The sequence below is a fragment of the Tachysurus vachellii genome, chromosome 14 (assembly GCF_030014155.1).
Source record: "Tachysurus vachellii isolate PV-2020 chromosome 14, HZAU_Pvac_v1, whole genome shotgun sequence".
Classification (NCBI taxonomy): Eukaryota; Metazoa; Chordata; class Actinopteri; order Siluriformes; family Bagridae; genus Tachysurus; species Tachysurus vachellii.
The window spans coordinates 11527175-11554531 of record NC_083473.1 but is presented as its reverse complement, the minus strand read 5'-3'; the positions used below and the strand labels follow the sequence as shown (position 1 = coordinate 11554531).

The following is a 27357-nucleotide window of genomic DNA, read 5'->3' as shown; positions in this document are numbered from 1 at the left end:
CATGCCAGTGGATTAACTGGCAAATCTAAATTGCTTCTGTCTGTGAATGGTTTTGTACATGGTGCCCTAGAGTTGAGTAGCATCCCACAGAGAGTTTATTTCCATTTTCTACTCGTTTTGTTTTTCCTGCATTGGTGTGCGCAGATCATTTGACCCCGTAAAGTACAGTGGAGTAATGACAACATAACAATGAATTCAACAACCAGAAACACTTTCTTTAACATTACTGATCTCAGTCCTGGAGTCAGATACACCTTCCTGATATCTGCTGTTGCTGCAGATAATATAACAGAAGGAGAAGCAATTGGTCGTTCAGTCTATACAAGTATGTTATAGAGAATTATGTTCTCCTCTAATGAGGAAATACATTTTTAAGCTAAAGCTATATGTTTTAATGGACTTTTTTGACTTCACAGAGCCTGACACTGTTAGCAACCTCACAGCATTTAATGTTACAACAACCTCTATATTACTGCAGTGGACTGAAGCAATGGGGGAAATTTCCCATTATGTAATCAAATATGAGAATTTCAATACGACAGTCAATGAGACTACTGAAATCACCAGCATTAACATAAATAATCTGACTCCTGGAGTACAGTACACATTCAAAGTGTTTGCAGTTGCTGCTGATAATACAACAGATGGAAATTACAGCTGCGTTTCTGCCTACACAAGTAAGACATGAGTTAGAAATATTGCCTGAATATCATAAATAATTTGGTTTGAAGGCAGCATGATGGTGCTGCAGGTTGCATTGCATGGTATCCACAGCTCCATGCTGTATCCAGTTTGACCCTGTCCAGGATTAAGTATTTGATGTGGTCGATTGAAGGCATGAAAATTGTTATTAGCTGTTTTGATTTTTGACACTTACTAACATGAAGGCTTCTAACCTGTACTCACAGAACCTGATGTTCCAAAAAACCTCACAGTGACTGACATTACAACAAGCTCATTGTTTCTGAACTGGACTCAACCAATAGGAGAAAGATTTTTCTTTAAAGTACAGTGGAGTCATGACAACATAACAATGAATTCAGCAACCAGAAACACTTTCTTTAACATTACTGATCTCAGTCCTGGAGTCAGTTACACCTTCCTGATATCTGCTGTTGCTGCAGATAATATAACAGAAGGAGAAGCAGTTGGTCTTTCAGTCTATACAAGTATGTTATAGAGAATTATGTTCTCCTCTAATGAGGAAATACACTAAAACTATATGTTTTAATGGACTTTTTTGACTTCACAGAGCCTGACACTGTTAGCAACCTCACAGCAGTTAATGTTACAACCACCTCTATATTACTGCAGTGGACTGAAGCAATGGGGGAAATTTCCCATTATGTAATCAAATATGAGAATTTCAATACGACAGTCAATGAGACTACTGAAATCACCAGCATTAACATAAATAATCTGACTCCTGGAGTACAGTACACATTCAAAGTGTTTGCAGTTGCTGCAGATAATAAAACAAAAGGAAATAACAGCTGCGTTTCTCTCTACACAAGTAAGATATGAGTTAGAAATATTGCCAGAATATCATAAATAATTTATTTTGAAGGCAGCATGGTGGTGCTGCAGGTTGCATTGCATGGCATCCACAGTTCCATACTGTATTCAGGTTCCTGTCTTGTGGAGTTTCTCAACATGTTTCCTAATGTATTTATGGGGTTATTTTCTAGGTTTATTTGTTTATACTCACCTCCCAAATTCATGCCAGTGGATTAACTGGCAAATCTAAATTGCTTCTGTCTGTGAATGGTTTTGTACATGGTGCCCTAGAGTTGAGTAGCATCCCACAGAGAGTTTATTTCCATTTTCTACTCGTTTTGTTTTTCCTGCATTGGTGTCAGATCCAGTTTGACCCCGTGCATAATTCAGTGGTTATTGAAGTCGATTGAAGTCATGAAATTTGTTATTAGTCGTCTGTTTCATTTAGATTTTTGTCACTTCCTAACATGATGGCTTCTAACCTGTACTCACAGAACCTGATGTTCCAAAAAACCTCACAGTGACTAACATTACAACAAGCTCATTGTTTCTGAACTGGACTCAACCAATAGGAGAAAGATTTTTCTTTAAAGTACAGTGGAGTAATGACAACATAACAATGAATTCAACAACCAGAAACACTTTCTTTAACATTACTGATCTCAGTCCTGGAGTCAGTTACACCTTCCTGATATCTGCTGTTGCTGCAGATAATATAACAGAAGGAGAAGCAATTGGTCTTTCAGTCTATACAAGTATGTTATAGAGAATAATGTTCTCCTCTAATGAGGAAATACATTTTTAAGCTAAAGCTATATGTTTTAATGGACTTTTTTGACTTCACAGAGCCTGACACTGTTAGCAACCTCACAGCATTTAATGTTACAACCACCTCTATATTACTGCAGTGGACTGAAGCAATGGGGGAAATTTCCCATTATGTAATCAAATATGAGAATTTCAATACGACAGTCAATGAGACTACTGAAATCACCAGCATTAACATAAATAATCTGACTCCTGGAGTACAGTACACATTCAAAGTGTTTGCAGTTGCTGCTGATAATACAACAGATGGAAATTACAGCTGCGTTTCTGCCTACACAAGTAAGACATGAGTTAGAAATATTGCCTGAATATCATAAATAATTTGGTTTGAAGGCAGCATGATGGTGCTGCAGGTTGCATTGCATGGTATCCACATTCCATGCTGTATCCAGTTTGACCCTGTCCAGGATTAAGTATTTGATGTGGTCGATTGAAGGCATGAAAATTGTTATTAGCTGTTTTGATTTTTGTCACTTCCTAACATGAAGGCTTCTAACCTGTACTCACAGAACCTGATGTTCCAAAAAACCTCACAGTGACTGACATTACAACAAGCTCATTGTTTCTGAACTGGACTCAACCAATAGGAGAAAGATTTTTCTTTAAAGTACAGTGGAGTCATGACAACATAACAATGAATTCAACAACCAGAAACACTTTCTTTAACATTACTGATCTCAGTCCTGGAGTCAGTTACACCTTCCTGATATCTGCTGTTGCTGCAGATAATATAACAGAAGGAGAAGCAATTGGTCTTTCAGTCTATACAAGTATGTTATAGAGAATTATGTTCTCCTCTAATGAGGAAATACACTAAAGCTATAAGTTTTAATGGACTTTTTTGCCTTCACAGAGCCTGGCACTGTTAGCAACCTCACAGCAGTTAATGTTACAACCACCTCTATATTACTGCAGTGGACTGAAGCAATGGGGAAAATTTCCCATTATGTAATCAAATATGAGAATTTCAATACGACAGTCAATGAGACTACTGAAATCACCAGCATTAACATAACTAATCTGACTCCTGGAGTACAGTACACATTCAAAGTGTTTACAGTTGCTGCTGATAATACAACAGAAGGAAATTACAGCTGCGTTTCTGCCTACACAAGTAAGACATGAGTTAGAAATATTGGCAGAATATCATAATTAATTTGGTTTGAAGGCAGCATGATGGTGCTGCAGGTTGCATTGCATGGTATCCACAGTTCTGTGATGTATTCAGGTTCCTGTCTTTGTGGAGTTTCTCAACATGTTTCCTAATGCATTTATTGGGCTATTTTCTAGGTTTATTTTCTTATACTCTCCTCCCAAATTCATGCCAGTGGATTGACTGGCAAATCTAAATTGCCTCTGTCTTTTAATGTGTCTGTGTACATGGTGCCTTAGAGTTGAGTAGCATCGCAACAAGAGTTTATTTCCACCTTCATCCGTTTTTTTACCTGCATAGACTTCAGAGCCACTGTGACCATGTCCAGGATTAAGTAGTTAATGAAGTCGATTGAAGGCATGAAATTTGTTATTAGCTGTTTTGATTTTTGTCACTTCCTAACATGATGGCTTCTAACCTGTACTCACAGAACCTGATGTTCCAAAAAACCTCACAGTGACTGACATTACAACAAGCTCATTGTTTCTGAACTGGACTCAACCAATAGGAGAAAGATTTTTCTTTAAAGTACAGTGGAGTCATGACAACATAACTATGAATTCAACAACCAGAAACACCTTCTTTAACATTACTGATCTCAGTCCTGGAGTACAGTACACATTCAAAGTGTTTGCAGTTGCTGCAGATAATAAAACAGAAGGAAATTACAGCTGCGTTTTTGCCTACACAAGTAAGTCATGAGTTAGAAATATTGCCTAAATATAAATAATTTGGTTTGAAGGCGGCATGGTGGTGCTGCAGGTTGCTTTGCTTGGTAACCACAGTTCCATGCTGTATTCAGGTTCCTGTCTTGTGGAGTTTCTCAAAATGTTTCCTAGTGTATTTATGGGGCTATTTTCTAGGTTCATCTGTTCATAATCATCTCCTACTGTATATTCATGCAGGGGATTGAGTAGCTAATGTAAATTGCCTCTGTCAGTGAATGGTTGTGTACATGGTGCCCTAGAGTTGAGTTGCATCCCACAAAGTGTTTATTTCCATTTTCTACTTGTATTTTCCCTGCATTGGTGTCAGATCCAGTTTGACCCTGTCCATAATTCAGTGGTAATTGAAGTTGATTAAAGTCATGAAATTTGTTATTAGTTGTCTGTTTCATTTTCATTTTTGTCACTTCCTAACATGAAGGCTTCTAACCTGTACTCACAGAACCTGATGTTCCAAAAAACCTCACAGTGACTAACATTACAACAAGCTCATTATTTCTGATCTGGACTCAACCAATAGGAGAAAGATTTTTCTTTAAAGTACAGTGGAGTCATGACAACATAACAATGAATTCAACAACCAGAAACACTTTCTTTAACATTACTGATCTCCGTCCTGGAGTCAGATACACCTTCCTGATATCTGCTGTTGCTGCAGATAATAAAACAGAAGGAGAAGCAATTGGTCTTTCAGTCTATACAAGTATGTTATAGAGAATTATGTTCTCCTCTAATGTGGAAATACATTTTTAAGCTAAAGCTATATGTTTTAATGGACTTTTTTGCCTTCACAGAGCCTGACACTGTTAGCAACCTCACAGCAGCTAATGTTACAACCACCTCTATATTACTGCAGTGGACTGAAGCAATGGGGGAAATTTCCCATTATGTAATCAAATATGAGAATTTCAATACGACAGTCAATGAGACTACTGAAATCACCAGCATTAACATAAATAATCTGACTCCTGGAGTACAGTACACATTCAAAGTGTTTGCAGTTGCTGCTGATAATACAACAGATGGAAATTACAGCTGCGTTTCTGCCTACACAAGTAAGACATGAGTTAGAAATATTGCCTAAATATCATAAATAATTTGGTTTGAAGGCAGCATGATGGTGCTGCAGGTTGCATTGCATGGTATCCACAGTTCCATGCTGTATCCAGTTTGACCCTGTCCAGGATTAAGTATTTGTTGTGGTCGATTGAAGGCATGAAAATTGTTATTAGCTGTTTTGATTTTTGACACTTACTAACATGAAGGCTTCTAACCTGTACTCACAGAACCTGATGTTCCAAAAAACCTCACAGTGACTGACATTACAACAAGCTCATTGTTTCTGAACTGGACTCAACCAATAGGAGAAAGATTTTTCTTTAAAGTACAGTGGAGTCATGACAACATAACAATGAATTCAACAACCAGAAACACTTTCTTTAACATTACTGATCTCAGTCCTGGAGTCAGTTACACCTTCCTGATATCTGCTGTTGCTGCAGATAATATAACAGAAGGAGAAGCAATTGGTCTTTCAGTCTATACAAGTATGTTATAGAGAATCATGTTCTCCTCTAATGAGGAAATACACTAAAGCTATGTTTTAATGGACTTTTTTGCCTTCACAGAGCCTGGCACTGTTAGCAACCTCACAGCAGTTAATGTTACAACCACCTCTATATTACTGCAGTGGACTGAAGCAATGGGGGAAATGTCCCATTATGTAATCAAATATGAGAATTTCAATACGACAGTCAATGAGACTACTGAAATCACCAGCATTAACATAAATAATCTGACTCCTGGAGTACAGTACACATTCAAAGTGTTTACAGTTGCTGCTGATAATACAACAGAAGGAAATTACAGCTGCGTTTCTGCCTACACAAGTAAGACATGAGTTAGAAATATTGCCTGAATATCATAATTAATTTGGTTTGAAGGCAGCACGGTGGTGCTGCAGCGTGCATTGCATGGTATCCACAGTTTCATAATGTATTCAGGTTCCTGTCTTTGTGGAGTTTCTCAACATGTTTCCTAATGTATTTATGGGGCTATTTTCTAGGTTTATTTGTTTATACTCACCTCCCAAATTCATGCCAGTGGATTGACTGGCAAATCCAAATTTCCCTCTTTCCATCCATCCATCCATCCATCCATCCATCCATCTTCTGCCACTTATCCGGGGTCAAGTCGCGGGGGCAGCAGTCTTAGCAGAGACGCCCAGACTTCCCTCTTCCCAGACACTTCCTCCAGCTCTTCTGGGGGAATACCCAGGCGTTCCCAGGCCAGCCGAGAGACATAGTCCCTCCAGCGTGTCCTAGGTCTTCCCCGAGGCCTCCTCCCGGTTGGACATGCCCAGAACACCTCCCCAGGGAGGCGCCCAGGAGGCATCCGGAACTGATGCACGAGCCACCTCAGCTGACTCCTCTCGATGTGAAGGAGCAACGACTCTACTCTGAGCTCCTCCCGAGTGACCGAGCTCCTCACCCTATCTCTAAGGGAGCACCCAGCCACCCTATGGAGGAAACTCATTCCAGCCGCCTGTATCCGGGATCTTGTCCTTTCGGTCATGACCCAAAGTTCATGACCATAGGTGAGGGTAGGAACGTAGATCGACTGGCAAATAGAGAGCTTCACCTTGCCGCTCAGCTCTCTCTTCACCACAACAGTCCGGTATATCGACCACATCACTGCAGAGGATACACCGATCCGCCTGTCGATCTCCCGCTTCGTACTTCCCTCACTCGTGAACAACACCCCAAGATACTTAAACTCCTCCACATGAGGCAGGAGCTCTCCACCGACCTGAAGGGGACAAGCCACCCTTTTCAGACTGAGAACCATGGCCTCGGACTTGGAGGTGCTGATTCTCATCCCTGCCGCTTCACACTCGGCTGCAAACCGTCCCAGTGCACGCTGAAGGTCCTGATTTGATGAAGCCAACAGGACAACATTATCTGCAAAAAGCAGAGACGAAATCCTGTGGTCCAGAAACCGGACTCCCTCCAGCCCCTGACTGCGCCTAGAAATTCTGTCCATATAAATAATGAGTCCAACATGCACCGGGAACAAGTCTGACTTACTGCCGGCAAAGTGAACCAAACTCCTGCTCTGGTCATATAGGGACCGGACAGCCCTTAGCAGAGGGCCCCGGACCCCATACTCCCAGAGCACCCCCCACAGGTCGCCACGAGGGACACAGTCGAATGCCTTCTCCAGATCCACAAAGCACATGTGGACTGGTTGGGCAAACTCCCATGAACCCTCCAGCAACTTGGCGAGGGTATGGAGATGGCCAGTGTTCCATGACTGGGACGAAAACCTCATTGTTCCTCCTGAATCCGAGGTTCGACTATCGGCCGAATTCTCCTCTCCAGTACCCTGGCATAGACTTTTCTGGGGAGGCTGAGGAGTGTGATCACCCTGTAGTTGGAACACACCCTCCGGTCCCACTTCTTAAACAGAGGGACCACCACCCCAGTCTGCCAGTCCAGAGGCACTGTTCCCAGCTGCCATGCGATGTTGCAGAGGTGTGTCAACCAAGACAGCCCCACAACATCCAGAGACTTGAGGTACTCAGGGCGGATCTCATCCACCCCCGGTGCTTTGCCACCGAGAAGCTTCTCAACTACCTCAGTGACCTCAGCTTGGGGGATCGACGAGTCCACAACTGAGCGCTCGGCCACTGCTTCCTAAGTGGAAGACATGTCGGTGGATTTGAGGAGATCCTCGAAGTACTCCTTCCACCGTCCGAGGATCTCCCCAGTCGAAGTCAGCAGAGTCCCACACCCGCTGTAAACAGTATGTGCAGGGCACTGCTTCCCCCTCCTGAGGTGCCGGACAGTTTGCCAGAATTTCTTCTAGGCCGACCTATAGTCCTTCTCCATGGCCTCACCGAACTCCTCCCAGACCCGGGTTTTTGCCTCCACAACCATCCGGGCTGAAGTTCTCTTGGCCTTCTGGTACCTATCAGCTGCCTCCGGAGTCCCCCGAGCCTACCAGGCTCGATAGGACTCCTTCTTCAGCTTGACGGCATCCCTTACTTCCGGGGTCCACCACCAGGTTCAGGGATTGCCACCATGACAGTCACCGGAGACCTTACGGGCACAGCTCCGAGCGGCCGCGTCGACAATGGAGGTGGAGAACATGGTCCACTCTGACTCAATGTCTCCAACCTCCCCCGGGATCTGGTTGAAGTTCTGCCGGAGGTGGGAGTTGAAGATCTCTCTGACTGGAGACTCTGCCGAACGTTCCCAGCAGACCCTCACAGTACGTTTGGGTCTGCCAAGTCTGTCCAACTTCCTCCCCAGCCATCGGATCCAACTCACCACCAGGTGGTGATCAGTTGACAGCTCCGCCACTCTCTTTACCCGAGTGTTCAAGACATACGGCCGGAGGTCAGATGAAACAACCAGAAAGTCGATCATCGACCTCCGACCTAGGGTGTCCTGGTGCCACATGCACTGATGGACACCCTTATGCTTGAACATGGTGTTCGTTATGGACAAACTGGCTAGCACAGAAGTCCAATAACAGAACACCACTCGGGTTCAGGTCGGGGGGGGGCGTTTCTCCCAATCATTCCCCTTCAGGTGTCACTGTCGCTGCCCACGTGAGCGTTGAAGTCCCCCAGTATAACGACAGAGTCCCCGGTCGGAGAACTTTCCAGCACCCCTCCCAGAGACACCAAGAAGGTCGGGTACTCTACACTGCCATTTGGCCCATAAGCGCAAATAACAGTGAGAGACCTATCCCCGACCCGGCAGCGCAGGGAAACGACCCTCTCGTTCACCGGGGTGAACTCCAACACATGGCGGCTGAGCTGGGGGGCTATGAGCAAGCCAACACCAGCCCGCCACCTCTCACTGTGGGCAACTCCAGAGTAGTAAAGAGTCCAGCCTCTCTCAAGGAGTTGGGTTCCAGAGCCGGAGCTGTGCATGGAGGCGAGCCCAAATATCTCTATTCGGTATCTCTCAACCTCCTGCACCAGCTCAGGCTCCTTCCCCCAGCGAGGTGACATTCCATGTGCCTAGAGCCAGATTCCGTTTCTGGGGATTGGGTCACTGAGGCCCCCGCCTTCGACTGCCACCCAATCCACAATGCACCGGCCCCTTACAGCCCCTCCTGCAGGTGGTGGGCCCACAGAAGAAGCCCGGCTGGGCCCTGTGGGGTAAGACCCGGTCACCAGGTGCTCGCATGCGAGCCCCAACCCCGGACCTGGCTCCAGGGTGGGGCCCTGGTTGAGCCATACAGGGCGATGTCACGGACCTTGATTTTATGTTCCTCAAAAGGGGGATTTGAACCGCTCTTTATCTGGCCCGTCACCCAGTACCTGTTTGCCTTGGGAGACCCTACCAGGGGCAGAAAGCCCCAGACAACATAGCTCCTAGGATCATTCAGGCATGCAAACCCCTAAACCACAATAAGGTGTCGGTTCAAGGAGAGGTCCAAACTTCCTCTGTCTTTTAATGTGTCTGTGTACATGGTGCCTTAGAGTTGAGTAGCATTGCAACAAGAGTTTATTCCCATCTTCATCTCGTTTTTTTCCCTGCATAGGCTTCAGATCCACTGTGACCATGTCCAGGATTAAGTAGTTAATGGTCGATTGAAGGCATGAAATTTATTAGCTGTTTTGAGTTTTGTCACTTCCTAACATGATGGCTTCTAACCTGTACTCACAGAACCTGATGTTCCAAAAAACCTCACAGTGACTAACATTACAACAAGCTCATTGTTTCTGATCTGGACTCAACCAATAGGAGAAAGATTTTTCTTTAAAGTACAGTGGAGTAATGACAACATAACTATGAATTCAACAACCAGAAACACTTTCTTTAACATTACTGATCTCAGTCCTGGAGTACAGTACACATTCAAAGTGTTTGCAGTTGCTGCAGATAATAGAACAGAAGGAAATTTCAGCAGCGTTTCTGCCTACACAAGTAAGACATGAGTTAGAAATATTGCCTAAATATCATAAATAATTTGGTTTGAAGGCAGCATGGTTGTGCTGCAGGTTGCATTGCATGGTATCCACAGTTCCATGCTGTATTCAGGTTCCTGTCTTGTGGAGTTTCTCAAAATGTTTCCTAGTGTAATTATGGGGCTATTTTCTAGGTTCATCTGTTCATAGTCATCTCCTATATTTATGCAGGGGATTGAGTAGCTAATGTAAATTGCCTCTGTCGGTGAATGGTTTTGTACATGGTGCCCTAGAGTTGAGTTGCATCCCACAATGAGTTTATTTCCATTTTCTACTCGTTTTCTTCCTGCATTGGCATCAGATCCAGTTTGACCCTGTCCATAATTCAGTGGTTATTGAAGTCGATTGAAGTCATGAAATTTGTTATTAGTTGTCTGTTTCATTTTGATTTTTGTCACTTACTAACATGAAGGCTTCTAACCTGTACGCAAAGAACCTGATGTTCCAAAAAACCTCACAGTGACTAACATTACAACAAGATCATTATTTCTGATCTGGACTCAACCAATAGGAGAAAGATTTTTCTTTAATGTACAGTGGAGTAATGACAACATAACAATGAATTCAACAACCAGAAACACTTTCTTTAACATTACTGATCTCAGTCCTGGAGTCAGATACACATTTAAAGTGTTTGCAGTTGCTGCAGATAATAAAACAGAAGGAGAAGCAATTGGTCTTTCAGTCTATACAAGTATGTTATAGAAATGTATTATTTATACTCATTTGATGAAAAAAAGAACTTGGCATTGTTTATTTGAATTGTCTTGACTTTACAGAGCCTGCCATTTAGTGGCACAACATTCAATGTAACCTTACCTTCATATTACTTTTTTTTTCTATTTGTAACGTTGCGGGTTACAAACCCACGGCCACCATCACTCCTTTTGATGGGAACTTATCTGAAGCTTTTTCTGTATGATTTTGCATTTGATTTTTTTAATTGCATTGTCCTGCCACTTGATGGCCTGATAAAGAAATTGCATGAATGAGCAGGTGTATGGGTATTTCTAATAAAGTGGATGTGAGTACCCACAGATTCTCCTGAAGCAAGGGTACTAATAGAAATCAAAGTGAACAATTTGCTGGATAGCTGTCATGAACACGAAACAGAGCGGACCCAAACGCAGGATAGCATAAATCAAAACAGGGTTTAATAACTGAAAACATGAAACAGGACGCAGACTAAAGACAGGACAAACCACAGTAGATGCCGCGCTGCCCAAAGCAACGCGGCACAGTTAAATACACAAGACAATGAGAACAATAAGGATCAGGTGTGATGACAGGGAGGAGCAGTCGAAGGCGGAGCAGACACGTGACGAGAAACATAAACAAGTGCACGTGGCCAGAGTCCGGGCAGAGTCCTCACAATATCCAGCTTTAGCCTTGTGGAGTCGGGGGTAAAGCCTGCATATTCATTTTTCGTATGAATTCACATAAACTGTTACAGGGTTCCCACGCGTCCTGGAAAACCTGGAAATCCTGGAAAATTAATGACCAATGTTCCAGTCCTGGAAAACACATGGAAAATGAGAGAAAACTTAAATTGTCCTGGAAAAAATCTTGTTGTCCTGGAAAATTATTATTTTTAAATGTTCTTTATCATTTAAAGAACAGTTTACAACTGGTCGAAAAAATTAACGTTAGTAACAGAAAGCGCTCTGTTCAGGGACGCTGAGTTTTGACGGGTTTTTTGTTATGCTGTTTAATCTCGCTGTGATGGATGACGCTGTCTTGTGTTGGCGGTTTCAGGTGCTAGGAATGGTTTAAGTGCTCAAAGGTTTTCAGCAAATGGTGACGGGTAAGCAGGTTATATTAACCTTGTTAATCTAAATATCATGTGCAAGTTAAATGCACAGCAAACTAAAGCATGCATGACGGCATTGGCCTGAGAAAGGAAAGGGTATTATAATATGTGCAGTCTTTTTATTTTATAAATGTTGAAATTTCATTCACATGACAAATGTCTTTAAAAGTAATCCATCCACACAGTCCCCAAACCTGTTTTATATAAGGCGATATAAGAAGTCAAAATTAGATATTCTACTGACGTGATGCACAGCGAATCATACACTGAACAATTATTTGCATGCTCAAAGTGCAGCACAGACTAGTGTTGTAAACATAAGGCGAAGGCCGGTAATATGTAATAGGTTTACTTATATAAACTTAAACACGTTTGCTAATGTGATATTGATTTTTGCAACAGTTCACTAAACAAGAAGTTAAGTGACTTCCTTTCTATCCTTCACTAACCATAGTAGTTCCAAACAAAGCCGGAGCAGAACGTTTTTAGCAACATACTATGGCGTTTCTTTGAATATGCATTTATTAACGAATCGTTTGTGAAAGTGAATACCGTCATAAATACCGTCATTTTCTTTATTCCTAAATGAATACGTATTTTGAATGACTCGTTTGAAAGAGCTGTGTGTGTATCTGGTGTTTTTCTAATTTTATAGTTAAGTAATAGCCATAAAGTGTACGTTGTTTTTAAGACTTCTGGAGAGAAGAACATACTACTTTAGGCCGTGAATCTGTGATCCTTGTCTTTTTTCCTAAATTTGAAATGTCCTGGAAAAGTCCTGGAAAATGATTCTGAAAAAGAGTGGGAACCCTGTGTTAGTAGAAATCAGTGTTGTAATGTAACGGAGTACAAATACTTCGTTACTGTACTTAAGTAGAAATTTCACGTACTGTATCTGTACTTTACTTCGCTATTTAAATTTATGTCAACTTTCACTTTTACTCCACTACATTTCCTAGATAAAATGTATACTTTTACTCCGTTATATTTCCAATAAACATCTTCGTAACTACAAAATAAAATCAGAAGAAATGTGTGCGACTGCAATAAGGGAGGTTTGGCGAATCACTGCTCCTGCTGTAGATTGCATTACACAGCTCCGCACGCTCTATTTCAGCATAATATTGCTAAAGGAGGCGGAAGCACAACTGAAACCGTGAAAGCACCTATCGGAGGACCTCCCGTTATCGTAGACCAGGGGGTGGCCAACCAGTCCAGAGACCAAGAGCCACATTTTTTACCGTGTTACCGCAAAGAGCCACATTATACACATGGGCACATATGAACATCACCTTTTTTTCCCCTGCCATTTTAAGAGCGTACTTGACACAAATTGTTTACTCAAATGATCTTGCTCCTACTGGGTAACTTTGAGGTATTTTCATCCCACTCATATGCGCGTTTGACAAAATTACCGTATTGAACTCAAGCGAAGCGAACATGCATATTAAAAAGACACAAATCCAAACTTCGATATGAACATAAGAGCCGCATGAAACCGGGCAAAGAGCCGCATGCGACTCGGGAGCCGCGGGTTGGCCGCCCCTGTTGTAGACGACCACCCCGACGATAGTGGTGAACAGGGTGAAGAAGAAAACATTTTACACCCGTGGCCGTATTTGCAAGAAATGTTTCTGTACATTGGAATGAAAGATTCTTCCTACCGGATGAAGTGCCTCTTATGCCTACCAAAAATCACAGAAATTTTACTTTTTACTTTTACTTCAAATACTTAAGTACATTAAATATCAGAAAATTACTTTTGATACTTAAGTACAATATATATCAGATACTTTAAGACTTGAGTAATATTCTAAAAGGTAACTTTCACTTCTACTAATGTCTTTTTCTAGCAGGATACTTGTACTTTTACTCAAGTATTGCTTTCTAGTACTTTATACAACACTGGAAGAAATAAACATGACCTGTAACAGTATTCATTTAACCTTATAATTAGTCAATCATGATTTATAATAATTCACTATTTTAAATTACTCTTACCTTTTAGCAGCTTTCTGGATTTGAACATGTGTACTGTGTTTTGATGGGTGGATGAGGGCTGGGTGGAGCAGGCAGACAGTAAGCAGGGTCATGTTGATCATTTTATAGCTTCTGAAATCACACAAATTGTAAATATAACACAGGAGTAATTACTTTAAAATGCAGACTATACCAGTGAGACTTGCTATAAAATCCGAGACTTATTTTTTAATCTCAGCTACTGAGGTATATAACGGCACATTTACTGAACTATTAAACAAAATATTTGTCATGTAAGCTTTGTTTGTTCCTTTTTTTTTTGACATGTAACATCCAGAGTTTATTCTTCTTTTTATATCTTTTTTGTCTTCTTTAACACACAACTCTTCCCACAGAGCCAGACACTGTAAGAAATCTGGTATTCTCTGAAGTGACAACAGAATCCATGGCTCTTGAATGGGGTGCACCTTCAGGACAGTGGTCTTTTTTTAGAGTGCATTGGATAAACAACATAACTTCTGAAACTGCATTTAACATCACTAATCTAGAACCTGGAACAAATTACACATTTGCAGTATCAGCTGTTGCTGCTGATAATAAAACAGAAGGATCCCTGGTTAATATTTCCACTTGCACAGGTAAGTTTCACATGAATAAATGTGAGAGTAAATGTGAGGGTGTTTAGACACTTTTGAGCATACATGTTATAACCTTATTATAGGTTATTGTAAAAAAAAATGTTCCCAAGCACCTGATGATTACTGTAAACCCCTGTGTGTATGTACCCTCAAAGAAAGTGTTTTTAATCACTCTCTCATTTTGAGTATCATTCAAATGATTTGTAAAGTGTTCAGTCTGATTAACAATATTGAAATTGAAATATTTGTATTCTTGTTAAATTTTTCTAATCTAGTAAATATCTGATTCCTCAAGGTGCAAGTCCTGTCTCTGAAATAATCTGTGAAGGAACAAATCGCAGTGCAACAGCGTTGCTGAACTTAACATGGTGGAATCCTCCAGGCAACTATGAAGGATTCAACATTGGTCTCAGTTCAACAACCAGTGACTTCATTCCACCTTGCACTAATGTCTGTAACCACAATTATTCTAAAAACCTCCAATACTTCACCACTTACAATTTGACTATTTCAACCATTGGATGTGGTGAGAATGGCACAAAGGTCATTAACTGCAGAACAGGCATTACAGGCATGTGATTTAACTATTTTCATATTGTGTTGTCTAAAGCTTATAGTGAAGAGCTCACATTAATAACCCTGTATATCTAACATGACTGATAACTTGTATAGACTTTTCTCTTGATGCATGATAGAAAATAATAAAGTGCACTTTTGAACTCTATCTTTAAAGAGCCACCAGTTCCCAGTAAGTCAGAAGACGTAACAATAGAAGTCATTCCAGAAAGCCAGAGTGTAATAAATCTACAATTCAGTGCCAGCCTTCTGAATGCTACTAATGGACCAATTGAAGCCTACGGTGTTCTGCTGTCACCTGACCCTCAAAGTAGGATTTCTTTCCATTTTTTAATCAGCTTTGAGGATTTTTTAATGAGCTTAGAAGGATGCAACCTTGTTATTTGTTACAACAAGAATGTCTTGAATATAATTTCAGGTAACATCTCCAGGAGTTCCCTACAAATTACCTATAGAGACTGGCAGAAAGAGAAGACCAAGGCTTATCTCACAGTTTTAAAATTAAATGAAAATAAAAATACCAGAAGCAACATGATTACGGTTGTCATTGGTAATTACTCAGATATGCTCAATAATACAGAATATATAAACGGACCTCTGGATAATCAGGAATACAGGTAATGCTTGAGAAAACTATTAAAAGTTTATTAAGTTTAATAAAGTTTATTCAAAGTTTGAAGTAATAGTTAATCACATTATTTACAGCTAATCCTATTGTCTCTCTGCAGGGTAGCTTTGGTTTTCTTTACCTACCTGGAAATCAATAACGGACTTGTGGACATCCAGAAATCAATCTACTCTATGACACCTTTTGCCAAAGATACTGCTAAACCATTAGACCAAACATGTAAATCAACTTACATTTCTTATATTATCTTAAACATCTTATATTATGCAGATTTATGAAACAGAAGTTTCATATCTTAAAGATAATCATTTAATGGAAGAATGTATATTGTTGTGTGTACCTTTGTTGATATATTTATATATGATGATTGTATCAACACAGTCCACAAAGCAAAAATGTGCAAAGATGCATTAAAGTCCAAGGAACATGGCTTAATATTCTAATAAGCATGAAGAGTTTAGAGTCGGATGAGATTCCAGTCTTGCTAAACTGCAAGGAATAAAAAACAAGATATCATTCAGTGTTAATTACATTCTTATCACATCAAGATGGTAGTAAGATTAGTCATTTTGCTGTTGTTGTTTTTTTGTGTAGAGTATTACAGTATAACTCTGTGTTTAGCTGCTGTCTGTGAGCCCTCTGCTGGTAAAACAAGTCAATGGTTTTGATAAACACTGTGTGATCATAACAGCTTACTTTTGAGCCCAAGATAATTAGGAACCCTGTTCCATTGCAATCACATATTTTTGATCCCTGTGACTTCTCTGTATTTTGATTAATCCCTCATCTTCAAATTGAACTCCCTACAGCAAATCCTGTTGCAATTATTTTGGGGGTGCTTTTGCCCATTGTTATTCTCTTGATCATCGCCGTCATTTTCCTCGTCGTTCAAAAAAGGTGAGCAACTCATATGAGGTAAAACCAGATAATGTTTAGATTTCAACATTTTAAAAAGGGGCGTGAGGTAATTTTAGGGTGTCTTAGTATTAAGATTTCTGTAAGATGTAATTTAAGGTCCTGTTACTTACAGACAGTTGATTCAACATTAGCACCACCTTTTCGTTTTCAGTGCAGCAAAACCATCCTTTGGGAAGCCATTGTGCCTTGTATTTCTTTATGGTTTTGTGTGAAAAAAAGTAAAAACGTAACAACAATTATTGCTATTGTGTCCGTGAGACAGCCAGGATGTTGTACCTCTCCAACTGAATCCGACAGCAATAGTCTCTCATGCACTGTTTCTTTTGATTAGCTTCACTGTCTTCTTTTTTCTTAGACGAAATACAAAGGCGTATACAGATATTCCTGTCAACAACTTAAGGTGATTTTTTTTGTTACTATATTTGTTTTTGTAACATTTATTGTAACAGCAAGGAATTCTATCAAAAATCTAACATTATTTCTCTTTTTTCACGCAGATCTAAAATGTAAGTAATACTCCTTTAAAAAATGTTTGTCTACAGCATTTATGAATCCATTTATGTCCATCAAGTGTCATTGGCGCAATTGTTTCCACTTTTTTGTAATTTGCAGAAGCATTCCTGTGAGGGTGGAGGACTTTGAGGCATATTTTAAAAAACAGCAGTTAGATTCCAACTGTGGCTTTGCTGAACAATATGAGGTGCAATAATGCTCTAAATAATATAAATGGAATTTTTTTGTGGAGTCAAAATTGGGAATATTTCAGAAAGAAATTTTATATAGAATATGTGCTTTTGTTGAAAAAAAATTGCATTATTTTCTTTTGTAGGACCTTAAGGTTGTTGGAACAGCTCAGACCAAGAATAGTGCCCTTGCCATGGAGAACAAGGGGAAGAATCGCTACAATAATGTACTACCTTGTAAGTATAGACTCTTAGTACCCTGTTAATTATTATTTTTATTACTGTTAGTTCTGGCAGCACAAGTAGGTGAAGTTACAAACTGGAAATATGTATGTACAAACTGGAAATTTGAATGTAATCATTTTTTTAGATGATTCTTCAAGAGTTAAATTGTCAGTACATGGCAACCCCTACGATGACTACATCAACGCAAACTATATTTCAGTGAGTTGACGTTCACATTGTGTTAAGGGAAATGTGGCTATGCAAGTTAATAAATGTATGTCTTTTAGTGATTATAAAGGGAATTAACAATGAACTCTGAACATGGAGCCAATATTTTTGACTTTTTTTTTATATGTTTAACAAAACATTCATGGATTTGCATTTTAATTTATTGCACTCTTTCTTCTAAAGCATGCATTAATCAAAGATGTCAATACAGATATAAAATGTTTGTTTGGGGTTTGTTTAACACCCATGCAATTTATATATGAATTTATATACAATTTATATATGAAATGTGTTTCTTCAGGGTTACAACAGTAAGAAGGAGTACATAGCAGCTCAGGGACCACTACCAGCTACTGTGAATGAGTTCTGGAGAATGATCTGGGAAAAGAATTGCCATACCATAGTCATGCTGACCAAGTGCTATGAGCAAGGACGTGTGAGTTTAGTGCTTCATTTGTTTGTTATGATTAGCAATACAGTAACTGCAGAACAGCTCAGTCACAGTGAGTAATGAAAAACTGAAGGTTTGGTGGCTTTATCAGTTTTGGTATGATGGATTTTCACTCATTATTGGTGGTACAATTACGCAAGGCTTTCAGCTCCAGTTGTTTAATGGCTTATGATCTCTTCTAGTCCTTATAAAGCAGCAAGTTAAGTTGAAACAGGGTATAGGAATTAAATACAGTGATGAATAGGACATTGAATGTTTTGTTTACATTTTTTGTTCTTTTACAGGTTAAATGTGAGAAATACTGGCCACCAGAAGCCAAGCTGTACAACAATATCCTTGTGACAACATCATCAGAAATTGAATTGGAAGACTGGACTATAAGGGACTTCACCGTCAAGAATGTGAGATACACTCTCATATATTAGAATTGGGTTTCTTTTCTAAATTGTTTGGTCATTTTAAACAATTTAGAAATAAAAATCAGAAAATGTGAGCCTGTGTTTCTATACAGTACAATAAAAAATAAGGCCTTTTGTTCGCACATTAATAAAATCTTGGGCTTTAGGCATTTTGCATAATCTCACTGTCCATTTTTATTAGGAACAGCACATTTTTTTTCACAGTTATTCAGTAAATAAATCTGTCCAGTAACAGGTCAAGGGCAGAATCACACTGACCACAGAGCACAGATGCTGTCATAAAGCATCATTTAGTCTGTAAAATCTAGTGAAATGTCTGCTACATAATGTTTACAAGTAGCACATTTAGAAGCTCTGAAAATTTAAGGGGATTTTAAAAGGATAAGTAGAAGCAGCTGGGGCTATTAATAACTATCTATACAAGTTGGGTCGTGGTCACAAGGAGACTATAATGCTAATGCTACTGATAATCAGCAAGGAAACTAGCAACTATTCTCTAGAAACTAAAAATACATGAAAGACAAAAATGATAACAATGGCTAAGAGCTTTTTTTTGTTTATTTGTCTGTGTGTTGTTTTTTTTTTGTTTGTTTATTACTGACTTTTCTGCACAAGTTTTTTTTAATGCATATTTTCAAAATTCACTTATTAGAGCGGAATGGAGTGAGCTAATAACCATTTTCTTTGATCATGTGTTCTTTATATTAAACACCGGCCAATTATCCCACACAGTCTTGTTCTCTTTGCTTTAAGAATAGCAACATCTAAGAAGTAAATTAGATTATTCCCTCAGGTGAAAACAGCAGAGACAAGGCATGTTCGACAATTCCATTTCACGGCCTGGCCCGATCACGGCGTTCCAGAGACCACAGAGGTGCTCATTAACTTCCGACACCTGGTCAGAGAGCACATGGACAACTTTTCCCATAATGCTCCAGCTGTAGTGCACTGCAGGTACGCTTCACACTCATCACATTTTTAAAAAGATGCATTTCCAAAAGAGATATCTCAGTGATTTGTGTAGAAAATGAAGGCTCTATTCTAACTTCACAAACATTAATAAGATAATCAAACCTAATACAGAGTAAATTTAGGTATTTCATCTGAAATAAATTAGGTGTTGATACTGCATTTTGTAGATGAATCTTTGCCTAAACTCAAATTATTCATTCATTGCAGTGCCGGTGTGGGGAGGACTGGGACTTTTATTGCTGTCGATCACCTGACCTTTCAAATTGAGAGGGAAAGCATGGTAGACATTTATGGAATTATCTATGACATGCGTATGCACAGACCACTAATGGTTCAGACTGAGGTATGACACAAAAAAGACTTCACCTACATTTATTTACTTATACTTAGAGCTTAGAACCATAATCAATTGTCACAAATGAATTTTGTCAGCTTTACATTATTTCTGCCTTATAATTTGTTGTTTTCATTCCACAGGACCAATACGTGTTCTTGAATCAGTGTGCCTCTGACATAATTAAATCCAGAATGGGAACCAATGTGGACCTAATTTACCAGAATGCAGCAGCATTCTCTATCTATCAGAATGTGCAACGATGAAGAATGAAGGCTTCAAGCAGAAATGGCTTCCAGGTGACATTTAGCTTGGGATCAGAATGACAGGGAAATTATGTAGGATTTTTTAAAATCAGCATGAGCCATTTTATTATTTAACTGGATATCAAAACAATATTGCTGTTCACTGACAAATCTATTTATGAGGTATGCTTTAACTTAAGTTAAAATGCTTATTCATTCTTTACCCTAGATTGTAAGGCAGCAAAAACTTTACTTAGATAATATTCTTCATAAATGTGTACCTCTTAAATTATGAAGAAATCTAAAAAATACCTAAGATATATACTGTATGAAAATAATGTAATGTGAAATGTGAGCTTTGTTTTTGCTTTTCTACTTGTTTTTTTTCTTCCAAACTTTTACACACTGTACAATTTTTAGGCACATATTTGTACTCACACTGGGCATTTTGTTTCATCAGTTATTAAATGGATTTTTCTGTGACAATTTTGTGGCTTTTGCTCACTTTAAAGTTGCAGAATGTGTTATGTTCTGTTACAGAACATGCTGGGCTTTAGAGATAAATAGCCGTAGTGTAGTCACCATTCCATGGGACGTTATGGCCATGGGGGTCTTTATTTGAAACCATACCGAAGGTTTCTAATATTTTGTAACTTTATTTAAAACCTTCATCCAGACTATAATGCATTACATATAATCAGTGGATAACACATTTATAGAGTGTATATGAAGTATTCCTGGTCAATGAAAAGATGAAAGCACTGAATAGTTATAAGTTAAAAGCAATGTGTGTGTTATGAAGTTATCATGCCTTCAAATAGTGATGTCTTTCATCCAGTGTGGAAAAAACTTGACTTCTAGGTTCGAGAAAATGTTAGAACATCCACACGAGACCTCAGGGCTACAACTCTCAGAACTATAGGTTTCTGTGGGAATCAGAATGATTTAGTCTAAAACTAAAAAAAGGTCTAAATTTTGCTCAGAAGGTGTAGAGGTTTAGATAAATCATAGTCATATCACATGTTGCACATGAAAATACATTAAGAAAACACAGGACGTGTTTGTTGAAGTATGTTCAGACTACTCAGACAGGTATGCACTAAATGTTTAGAATTAATTCAACATACTAGGTGAATTTACTGAACAGACTCTTCATGATTTTCTATCACATGGGTCGAGAAACAAAATTTCATGAGACCATGCTGAAAAACACCAGGGGCGCTCTTTAGTTGCTTGAAGTAAAAACCTGAGAATCTGTACCCATGCATTTTGCTGTCACATTTTCTAAGAGTGTCTGACACAAGAGATGCACAAGTTTATTGAGGATATAAAAAGCATGAATTAGCATAGAATCTTTCTCTGTTACTGTAGGATCAAACTTGTAATGCAAAGGTACTGCAATGTACATTCGTATGTTCATGTTATTTTTGTTCAGCGCTGAAATGCATTTGCATTGTTTAATTGTCTATATATATAATTCATTTATTAGGCTCTAGTAATGAGTCTGTGATGGCTGAATTCTTTCTCTACTGTTATATGATTTAATCAGGCTTGTGCAATATTTTATTATTTTATATATGTATGTATAGAGATTTATTGGTTCAAGGTGAATGTAACTTTCTACCGGATGTATATTTTTAAAATTTTGTTAAATTAAAGATGTTTAGTTTTGCAATGGAGATTTTTTTATTATTTACATAGAAATATTGTAATTGCTTTATTCATACCCTACTTTCTTTGTTTTCTTTTCTGCCAAACATATTTTGGTTATCGATTTAAAAAAATGTGTCAATAAATGTGGTAAACCTGTCAGATTGTGTCTTGAAAGTTTATTTAAGTATGACAGAATTTTCTTATTAATTCACTTTTTTTTTAAGATTGTAACACCCAGTGATGGATCAGCAATGTTAATAATTCTGTAGATTTTCTTTTTGGAAAAGACTTAACCTTTCATTTATTTTGTGCCAATTAATTAACATGAAGGCTCGTTTCTGTTCATGATTGCTGTACTGTACATTACATGTATGAACTAAGCTTGCTCTAGTTGTGTTATATTAGATATGTGAGTCAAAAGTGCTAAATTGCTGCCTCTTATATTGGCTGATTCCAGATAGCAGAAATGTAGTAGTCATTAAATAGAGAGAAAAAAGAAAGGAAACTGGGTTAATAAAGCAGTATGTGTCAAAGATAATTGTGAACAAGTAGATATGCTGTGGCTGGATTTATCATAGAGCCAGAGTGTATAATGGGTCTAACTCTGACCTATTCATCAGCAAAATCTATAAACAATTATCACATCTAAAAGGATTAATAACAATTTGATTCAATATGTCATACCATGGGGGGCATGCTGGCTTAGTGGTTAGCACGTTCGCCTCACACCTCCAGGATTGGGGGTTTGATTCCCACCTCCGCCTTGTGTGTGTGGAGTTTGCATGTTCTGCCCGTGCCTCGGGGGTTTCTTCCGGGTACTCCGGTTTCCTCCCCCGGTCCAAAGACATGCATGGTAGGTTGATTGGCATCTCTGGAAAATTGCCCGTAGTGTGTGAGTGCGTGAGTGAATCAGAGTGTGTGTGTGTGCCCTGCGATGGGTTGGCACTCCGTCCAGGGTGTATCCTGCCTTGATGCCCAATGACGCACAGGCTCCCCATGACCCGAGAATAGTTTGGATAAGCGGTAGAAAATGAATGAATGAATGAATGTCATACCATAAGCTTATGCATGCACCACATACATACAGGTGAAAAATTAAAGGAAGCCCCTAATAAATAAATGAAGAAACATTAACATCTTTCCATGTGTTGTGGTGTGTATAAAAATGCTGAGCTAGCCAAGAGAGTTTCTTTCAGGTTGGGATGGCAAGAAAAATGTCTTTGAACGAGAGTTAATTATTAAAATGCTGCAAGTGTAGTGTCAGTCACAAAAACGCTGAATTTGCTATTATTTCTATAGGGACAGTGAATAAAGTGACAATTATATTTAGAGCTATGGGAAAGATGTCAGTATATAGGGTTGAAAATTGTGGCTGAAAAAATGTACATTCGGTGACTGAGATGTTTGTTTGTAAGGAAAGGAAAGGAAAAACAGAAGAGTAACTGTGACTGTGAGGTCAGTGCAGTTTGTGATCAGACAGTTAACAGGAATATACTGTTAACAACTGCATCAAGATTGATTATTATAATAGGACTGCAGTGCATGAAAAAAGAAACTGAGAATAATGGTGTAAAAACCACAGGCAGTAGTTTACAGAGATGAGTCGAGAACACACAGATGACTCATCCTTCACCATGTAGCTGACAAGTTTGCAAATCCATGTGAAATACACTAATAATTATACAGGTCTAAATGGTTGACTCTTAAATAAAGGGTTCCAGTTGCTATGTTTTGCCGGGGGGTATTTTACAGAAATACCACTTGATAAAGGTGGATAAAGATGATGTATATCATATGCTATGGCCTTCAGAGTCAGACCCAGCTAAATGCCAGTCCCAATGGCAGTCATTATCAAAACATTTTTTTTGGAACTAAGGCATTCATCACTATCATCACAATATAGTTACAGAGATTTGTAGAATCTATGCCAAGGTATATTTAAGCTGTTCTGGCAATTCATGCTTTTATATTGCCTGCCTGTACATCTAACATGTTGACTATATAAAGCAAAATATGCAGGCTAAATAATACCAAAACTAAAAAAACATTAGTGTGTGTTGTTGGAAAAGTCAAATAAAATGCACCCATTGAGGGCTAATGCGTATTGGTATTATGTATTGCCCACAGATGTACAGTATATGCTCAAATTTCCAGCTTTTGTGAAAACAAATTCTTGATGAGAATGGCTGCTTGTAGTTTGACACTGTAAATGTAGAGGGCATCATTTTCAGCTGCGTGTATGGCCTAAATCATGGATCCTCAGAATTTTACCAGCCAATGACTGCTTTAAGTCACAGAGATACCTTTATCACAGATCTATAATACACTGTAGATTCAGACATTAGGCTCATTATTTAAATTTGTACAATTTTTTCTTAGATATTTAAATAGAAGCATATATAGAGATTACATTTTCCACACATCAATTATGTCCAAGTTACCATTATTTATAGTGCTACTTGTTTTTAAGTAATTAGGGTTTGGATTCAAAAGAGTTAACCTACATACGTTTATAACTAATAAATATAAGAACTCATTGACTTGATATAATAACTTTGATAATAATAATTTATAAGTTCCACAAACAAAACTGAAAAAAGACCCACTGACACAAGACTCATTTCAGGAATGTTCTGCTTGTTGTATTTTCCTGAAGCAACGCAGAATTGAGCATTTACACTTCTGTGAATGTGACCAGAAAATCTCAAATATGAAACAAATTCAATTCTGCATTAATGTTACACAGGTCTATTTTTTTTCAGTACTGTGTGGACACGTATCTAATCTTTTCATATCATACTTGAGCCATGAGGTGCTAGAACGAATACATATCCGATATGTAACCATGCATCATAAAAGAGAACAGTCAGATTGTACTTCATTCAGCACACATGCACAAATTCATGCATTGTTTTCTTGTATAGTATAGTGTTATTTATGTCTGTACCTTTGAGAGTCACAAACTGCTGGAACCAAATTCCTTGTGTGTGTCAACACTTGGCCAATAAATCTGATTCTGATTCTGAGTAATTTGAGAATCAGGGTGGGGCATAGGTGTGTTTTTGTTGTATTCAAGAGAGATTGCTGTCACAAATGTGATCTGTCAAGATAGAATCTCAAAAAAACAAAACACAAAACAACCCAGAATTGAACAAATGAGCTAACGTCACCTAATGTGAACGTTCAATTCAATTCAATTCAATTCAAATTAATTTGTACAGCACTTTTAACAATCGACATCGTCTCAAAGCAGCTTTACAGAACATAAACATAAAACAAAAGATTAATATAAAGAATAATATAAAGATTAATATAATACAAAAATTCAAGATTAATATTAGATATATTTAATTGTGTTTGTATTTATTCCCAATGAGCAAGTCTGAGGTGACTCAGAATGTAACATAATCGTGATTTATGGTTTAAGATCCGAATTTTTTTGCGTTCACACTCTTCACACCTTGCTCTGAGACTCTTCAGCGTTGTGACGTAAACGTAGACATAGCATAGAAACGTGACGTTAAGGATCCGAAGTGAATCCTGTTCCGTTTCGATTCCAGTCCGAGTTTACGTGAAAGCCATGTGATTAGTGTAGCGCTTTGCTGACTCCGATGGCATTTCCTGTGTTCGCTGTGTAACAGCTGTGTGCAGCGGCAGCTGGATGCTTTATTCCTGAACCGCTACGTTGCTGCCTAACTTCACAGCGCCCCCGTAATATCTATCTGCATCTCTTTCCACAGAAAGCACCGTGTTGTTTGGTTGGGTTTAAACCTTAACTCCGCTTTGGGTCGTGTTTATACGGCTTAAATCCTGTCGCCAAGGGCGGGCAGTAGTGCTACAGTACTGGGTGGTCACTTTTTTGGAGGACATTACGGATGTAAACCGTCGCCGTTTAGTGAAGACTAGCATTGTGCTTGCTAGTTTATTTATCGTTAACATTTGACGTAACGTCTCTTTTTACCTGGTCGAATGACGTCATAACCGTCCTGAAAAGAAGAAAAAAAACTAGATAACGAGCTAGTTATCAAGCTAACGTGTGTCAGAGAGGATAAATAAAGTGAAGTGTGCTCTCGACGACGTGATGTGGGATGATGGAGTCTTTCGGATATCATGTTAGCTAGTCCGCTAGCTTGCTAGCTCCGTTTTCGGTTACTAGGGGCGAAGTTACAACATCGACATCGACGATAAAGTGCAGGTAAGATTCATCTTCAGGAGTCATTCCGTATTTATAAAACCAGTAGTTAACCATGCTAACATTGAGACCTGGTTAAAACTGATTTAGACGCACTCTAGGCAACAGTTGTGCCATTTTCATAGACATTTTTTAGCATCGAGCTGCTATCTTACATTGTGGCTGTTTACATTTGAATTCGAAACGTAAATCTTAAGCTTGTGGTGTTCTTAAAATGTTTTTCAGTGCTGTAACGTTAGAGGTGTCTGTAGTATTAGGTCATGATCTGGTTGTAAGGCTGCTGCAGCCACGTTGCTGTCTGTCCTCACTGCCTCGAGTCTGCTTTGGACTCTCTGTTGTGCAGTCACAATGGTCAATTATCTCAAATCGTGATCAGTATTTTATTCATTATTACACGATATATCATCAGCCCGGATCTACAACAGGGTCCTTTGGTGGTTAGACTACGCCTAAGTTTCATTTGATGTGGAAGGAAGTACGTATCGCACAACCTGCATGTGTCGTGTAAACAAATCTACATTAGGTTAAAGCTATGTAAATATATCGTGTGCTTTTTACCTTTTTAGTTACTGTCTGTCTGTACCATGCCATAATGACCTCAGAGTCATTTTATTGTCCTACTTTTGTGCTAAACAGGATCTTTAGAGACAGTGGAAGGTTGATTCATTGTATTTTTATTTCTTATACTTAGTGTCAAACTAATTTGCTTATTTTTTCTTTTTTTCCCCTTTCCTGAGCATCAGAGATTAGTAGATAGGATGTAAAGGTTTTATATTTTTGATGCGATTCAGGTATTTGGGCATCCTTGAGGTTTTGTCATGTCACTCTGTATGATTGCAGCCATGACTGCATCAATGTGCTCATGTCTGTGCTTCATTAAACAATGGGCCAGTGGTGGCTAAGGTAGTTATGGTGCTGGGTTGTTGGTTGGAGGATCAGGGTTCGAGCCCCAGCACTGCCAAGCTGGCACTGTTGTCCTTGAGCAAAGCCCTTAACCTTCAGTGGCACTGTATCACGCCTGACCCTGTGCTCTGACCCCACCCAGCATGCGAAGAAAGAATTTCGCTGTGCTGTAATGTATATGTGACAAAATAAAGGCTTCTATTTATTAAGTAATACACAGAATCAGAATGTTTGATGTAATACTATATACAGTAATAAGTCATACACTTGAATACGAACAATACATCTTTATTAAGCAGCAGTGCAACAGATC

General features: G+C 39.0%; 2 protein-coding genes across 2 annotated transcripts in view; both read left to right on the top strand.

Moving 5' to 3' along the window:
• The first annotated feature begins 177 nt into the window (after nucleotides 1-177).
• Nucleotides 178-22108, top strand: ptprja (protein tyrosine phosphatase receptor type Ja). The gene is made up of 29 exons (XM_060887363.1): nucleotides 178-325; nucleotides 417-677; nucleotides 909-1169; nucleotides 1253-1513; nucleotides 1992-2252; nucleotides 2344-2604; nucleotides 2835-3095; nucleotides 3179-3439; nucleotides 3909-4169; nucleotides 4646-4906; nucleotides 4998-5258; nucleotides 5490-5750; nucleotides 5832-6092; nucleotides 9888-10148; nucleotides 14375-14617; nucleotides 14913-15188; nucleotides 15351-15503; nucleotides 15612-15810; nucleotides 15922-16040; nucleotides 16631-16718; nucleotides 17095-17139; nucleotides 17271-17439; nucleotides 17569-17659; nucleotides 17793-17866; nucleotides 18177-18311; nucleotides 18611-18727; nucleotides 19539-19699; nucleotides 19925-20060; nucleotides 20195-22108. The coding sequence occupies exons 1-29, from the start codon at nucleotides 190-192 to the stop codon at nucleotides 20315-20317; spliced, it is 5658 nt and encodes a 1885-aa protein (XP_060743346.1). The 5' UTR covers nucleotides 178-189; the 3' UTR covers nucleotides 20318-22108.
• Nucleotides 22109-25553: 3445 nt separating this feature from the next.
• osbpl5 (oxysterol binding protein-like 5) overlaps nucleotides 25554-27357 on the top strand; it is a 32451-nt gene continuing 30647 nt past the window's right edge. Inside the window, exon 1 of the mRNA XM_060886369.1 lies at nucleotides 25554-26144. The gene's annotated coding sequence lies outside the window, so the exon portion shown is untranslated. The remainder of the gene's footprint in view (nucleotides 26145-27357) is intronic.